Source organism: Spodoptera frugiperda, chromosome 4 (genome assembly GCF_023101765.2).
Source record: "Spodoptera frugiperda isolate SF20-4 chromosome 4, AGI-APGP_CSIRO_Sfru_2.0, whole genome shotgun sequence".
NCBI lineage: Eukaryota > Metazoa > Arthropoda > Insecta > Lepidoptera > Noctuidae > Spodoptera > Spodoptera frugiperda.
In genome coordinates, this window is record NC_064215.1 from 8,092,812 (window position 1) to 8,098,811 (window position 6,000).

The 6,000-nt window shown below is 33.4% G+C and overlaps 1 protein-coding gene across 12 annotated transcripts in view; it reads right to left on the reverse strand.

The window, feature by feature from the left end:
• The window catches only part of LOC118272348 (collagen alpha-1(XVIII) chain), a 198,271-nt gene extending 192,604 nt beyond the window's left edge, over nucleotides 1-5,667 (reverse strand). For 8 of the 12 annotated variants that reach the window (XM_050707946.1, XM_035588759.2, XM_050707941.1 and 5 more), the window contains exon 1: nucleotides 5,223-5,667. In XM_050707946.1, coding sequence (XP_050563903.1) covers nucleotides 5,223-5,275 — 53 coding nt within the window. In that variant the 5' untranslated portion in view covers nucleotides 5,276-5,667. The remainder of the gene's footprint in view (nucleotides 1-5,222) is intronic. The other 4 variants (XM_035588772.2, XM_050707945.1, XM_050707943.1 and 1 more) reach the window with 1 other exon arrangement.
• Nucleotides 5,668-6,000: the final 333 nt, after the last annotated feature.

The window sequence follows — 6,000 nt, forward strand, 5'->3', positions numbered from 1 at the left end:
ACAGTCTACTTTATCTACTTTATTAGTGTGTACTGATACTAATTTTGTGTCCGGAATATTATCATTGGAGTCAGACAGGATCTTTGTTTATGATTAATTGAGTGTTTATCTTCACTTGACATAAATCTAGCAATTTATCATTATAGTAACACAAACACATTTTAGTTAGATATGATATACGACTAACAAAACTATTGTCGTATTGTATCAACAATCTTCGAATATCTTCTATCAAGTATTTCACAAACTGTAGAATAATTAAATTAAAAAAAAACCTCTTAAAGCAAATCTCTAAACAATTTATCGTATCAACAAACATCATCTAATGTGCTTTGAATATCTAATGCATCATTTCTGAAATTCTTTTATAAGAATCTTTTTATAAAGAATTCCAATCTCTAGAAATCTTTGAAGTCCGTACGTTGTGGTGGTCTCACATTATTCGTGGAGATGACAATCTTCGGAGATAGTCAATGAAATGCATTTTCTCATGAATATTTTTTAACTTTTTCTTTACGTGATGTTATTATCGTTCATCTCACAATGTGTTGTTTGCATAGGTTTATTGTAATCAATATCGTAACATTTGATTCGAATAATAAAGATTGTAAAACTGACCTTGAAATTTTTGGCCATACTTAGGTTGACTCTACCGTGGATTTTGGTTTGTATAGTCAAAACAGATATAATCTCGGTCTAATATCGTGGTAGGCAACGTACAGTTGGTCCATTATCTGTAAATTCTTGAGTGCCCCTAAAGTTCTAACAATTCACAGAACTCCTTGACAATGAAGAGGTTATCAAAGTCGGCAATCAAGGATTAGGAGATTTCAAGGCCAGGAGAGAACAGACATCTATTTTTTTAAATGATGGTTATAAAGCTAAGATTTTTAAATGGTTCAAACTCAAACACAAAATCTTTTTTTCCATGTTAAGGTATTACATACGTCTTAATTCATATATTTTGAATAGGTTAACGGCCTTTTTTAGGCGTTGCAAATTTTTTCGTTGGAAAAGGCGTTCGTAGGCGTTGCAAAGGTTCGTATTTTCTATATCTATTTCTGTTATAATAAGTAATAAGGAAGAGTGAGATCAAAGTGAGATATTTTAGATTTAGAGGCTGCGCTAACCCTGGCGTGCTGTTTCGCGATAAACCGTTGACACGCGTCACCACGCTATTCGCAAGGCTTAAGCGCTTTGACACACCTCTAAAAATTCATACTACAATGTTAGAGCTGTGATATTAGGTCTACTGTCTAAATTGCGTCATTAGACGAATGCATGCATTTGTCAATAATTATAAATAGATTTTAGTTGCTGCTTTGGGTACACTTTTCATTGTTTCTGAACAAAAATGCAAGCATTTGTCATTTGTAGACCGTCTTTTGTTTATGAAAGATGTTTGCATTCGTCAAATAACAATACATGGATAGTTGCCTTTAAACTTCAGTTATAAACTAAACTGGAGTATCTAAAAATATATCTGAAGATCAACACAAATAGGGTTATCTTCGATAAACGGTATCGAGTTCTTAACTTGTCTAATCGATAAACTATAGGATCCTCTTCAAGATATCCAATATCGACTACCGGTAAGGTTATTAGCGGTTGAGTTAGCGAGTCCCCTAGGAGCTACTAAGGTGAGTATCGATTTCGCCAGGAAGCCTCGCGGGCCCTGTTTGACCGTGCAAAACTTGCTTGTTTGTTGAACGAACCATTTCTGTATCATTTCCGATAAATATTGGCTTTGATAAACAATGTTTATCCTTGTGGATATCGATGTTGACAATGTGAATAAAAGGTTTTTTATGAATTGGTTATTGGGGTGATTTATTTTTAGACTAAACTCACATCTTATTGATGTATAAAATTACGATAAAATGTATCTGCTACCTGCGTGTAATAAATATATCATAATAATGCAATGTGCTCAATTACGCAGAGTCGGTTTTCATCATCATATCATGTAAATAAAACCTAAGTATCAGCCCACGAACACAGAAGTTTATTCTGTTAGAAATGTTTTGGCATTATTGAGAGTTAATAGCATGCTCATGCGCAACATGATCCGAATACGTAGGAGCTCGTGCAAAACACATATAGATTTCACGACCACCATCAATGAATAATTTTCACACATTATTGCTGCTCACTTTAAAATTATTCAAACGATCATCCATTGTTTCAGCCCACTTCAAAAGAGAAACAACCGAACAATCATTCCAAAATGTACTCTACCAACGAAAAGATAGGAGCTAATTTGCAAAGATCCAAAACAAAATGACAGCTACTGCCGAATATTCAGAAAGTGCTAAAAAATACTACAAAAGCGACCATATTTCTTTTGAAACCGGCAAACGCCACCACTTTGAAAACAAAGGGAAGTAAAATGCTCCATTATTTTAGTACTGGCTCCTTTGTGATATGAATAAATACCTGTCGTGAGAACTTTAACAGGTGAAAAATAATTGGTACCAATGTTTCTCGAATGTACCTCAGTACTTCCCTGTCTAGACTGCAAATAGTGCACCACGATTACATGGGACTATACGACATTAATTATTTAAAGACATTTTTGATTAAATATTAAGCGGCTTTATTAGTGTGCTGTTTGGTTTGTAGGTACTATTTTAAAATAGAAGTCATTTTTTGTAGTTCGAGAATTTCTTATCAGTATTATGATAATATTATATTTGTGATTAACTGCTATTAAGCAGCTTTATTAGTGTGCTGTGTTTGTTGTGTACGATTTTAAAATAGATGTCATTTTGTTTTAAAGTTTCAGAATTTCTTATCAGTATTATGATAATATTATATTTGTGATTAACTGCTATTAAGCAGCTTTATTAGTGTGCTGTGTTTGTTGTGTACGATTTTAAAATAGAAGTCATTTTTGTTCGTAGATCGAGAATTTCTTATCAGAATTATGATAATTTTATATTTAAATTAAAGTTCTAATACAGAACTCAGTTAAATAATTTAAACTACAATGGACAAAGTAGGTATTTAAAATGTGCAACCAGTATTGTGAGAAATAAAATAATCGTTAAAATATGCTAATTAGTCTTGTTGTAAGTAATTTATTTAAAAGCAACACTAATAAATTATGTATTGTACAATTTTTAACAGTTGCATTTTAAGGTCATTAACCGATGATTAATGAGTGTAAGAAAATGCGTGTGCGCAGCTTTGGTTAGATAAACTGATTATAATTAGTAAAATAGCTTATTTTGTTATTTTATTTATTGTGATAATTTTAATAATTATACTTTTAATTCATTTACAACAATAATAAACATAGCAAGTAGTTTATTGTTTTTTGTCCTATTAAAATCTTTTTCATCTATAATATTATTCTTATTAGTATTTAAAAAATATAACAAATAAATATTGTGTGACATTGTCTATTGACAAGCGAATTTATAAGTCCTTTTTGTTTTACGACATATTCATGATAATTAACTTGTTATAGTTTTTTATTTCATTTTAATGCTAATTAGAACATTCTTATAAATTAACCTCGTATATCGTATCTATTGATCATGCTTATATACAACCATAATATTTTTAAAGATTTTATCAAACAAAAAATATTTCATAACAAATAGTATAACACTATTTAATAATTAATATCATCAACGTAACTTAAAATAATTACATATATTATATACATACGTATCTTTTTAATGAAACAATAGGTAAATAAGCAACAAAATATGAATTAGCAATTTTCAAATTAACCCTTTTTCATCATGGTAATCCAACACTGGATCAAACATCGCCACACCTCTACTTCGACCTTTAAAACTATAACATACATATAACCAGATACATATATCACTATCACTATTAATATACACACATAAACATATATAACAAAGTAGGTATTATACATAACATTATGTATAATTATAATTAATACGCGAACTTGGGATTATAAGTACCTAAACCGTTCCCAAATCCTTTGAGGATTATACAGGCTTACACTATTAGTTACTAAATAGTTATATATGTTTGCCTACTTATCTATACATACGTGGTTGTATTATGTAATATGTATATAGCGTCTAAGATTAGTGACTGTGATATAGATTTTATATAATAGGTATATAATCGTGCCCGGAAACTTCATTGAAGGTATAAGCAAGGAAGGTGAACAAGCAAAATTTTCATCGTCAAAGATAATGATTAATTATCGATATAAAGATATTATATGATTATAGACCATGCAATAGGGAGTAAGCCAATACCACACACTAGGTTCAGCTCCAGCCTGTATGTTATTACTGGGCAATTATTGAATAACCCAAAAAATAATAATAATATGCGTACTTTGTCCAAGTCGAGAATCGAATCCGAAACCTCGTGCTGGTGGATCATACCGATTTCTATATTTTTTCAAAATTTCAAGTAACTATTCTCTTCAATAGTAATATAGCTCTTGTGGTCATAATTTATTCAAGTGAGAAACCGCAAAACGAAAATTAAATCAACGTCAGTTAAAAACAAGAACTAACAATTAGGTTCAAAGACTTTGGTCTTAATATAACAAAAGATGATGTCACGGTTGAACGCACTACGCATTTCTAGATCTGACACACGCTAGCAAATTTAGTTACCGAACATTAAAAAGTAAAAAAAACTTAACAGTTTTACGAAATTTCTATTAGCAACGCGATTCCGCAGACCCATTAATATTCAGACACACATAGACATCCTATGTATGTACATAGTTTGTTGACATAGAGGCGAGCATGCGCAGAGGTGACGTTATACATAAACAATGAATTTAATTTGTCGCAGGCCAACCTATGCGGAGCCTTACCTAAGGACATGACAGGACAATTAATCTGGAAACTGAATTTGAAACTCCATTCTAGAACCTCTGTGCTAAAAGCAATTTAACTTGAGTCCCTTTCCCACAACATATGCGTATGTAGGTTATAATGCTATTATGAATTTTGATGGCATTACAAGGGTACGTGTGCCGATATCGGTAGGGATGACCGATACGGGTCGTTAGTTACTCAAATAAGGGCGAGTCATTACCTATCCCCGTCATCAATCACCCCAACACAACGACTATATTTACACTCCACTTCGCATCAACTTATTTACCAACTTAATTTCCCAATAAAATAATACGGCACAAATATTAGCTAACCAACTTCGAAATTAAATTAAATCAAGATCCTCAATCAAAAATCTCATTAGCGACTTACCGAAAACACTCCATAGCCGGCGGAAATTGGGCCAAGTAATATTTTATAATCATCCTTGATGTGGCGTCCCTTGATCTTACAACATATCTATGTGTCGGCGGTTCATTCACTAAACTATTATCAAAAACACTTTCTCTGTCGCTTCAGTTCACGCACATCGCACTGTTGATAAAAGAAAATAAAAAACTAGCCGGCTTTTGTCAACGATTCGACTGTCAAAATCACGTGGAGGGGCAAAACTCACACACGCATCACTGCTGGGCGCAAGCGGAATACGCTTTTTCGCGGCGAACGCTTAGCGCATGACATTCAAGGAACATTATATTCATGTAGCGGACTAACCTCCCACACAGTTCGTGAAGAACTAAGCGCAAGCAGTCGAGGTGCACGTGGTCCGTAGCTTACGCGACGGCCGCCCTTCCAAAGCGGCGTCCACACACTACGAAAATCGACTTTCGCTCGAACGGTAGACGACACCATTTCGCCCAAAAACGGCACGAGCCGACGAGATGAGCCAGAATATGGGACGTTACACACAGAGTATTTCCGTACTATCGTTAACAGTGTGCGTACGTTGCGTACATGTACAACGGAAGGGAAAAGTGCATTGTGTTTTTATTTTCGCAAACTCCCGAATCGTGGGTACTCTTTTGTGAATAATTCGATTGGGTATAAGCCGGCAGATAAATCGTTACGGTTATCCGGGGAGAAATTTGATACGGAATTTATTCCGCTAGGGAAGAATAAAAAAAAAATGCTCCGGCCATTGTTGTCGAGG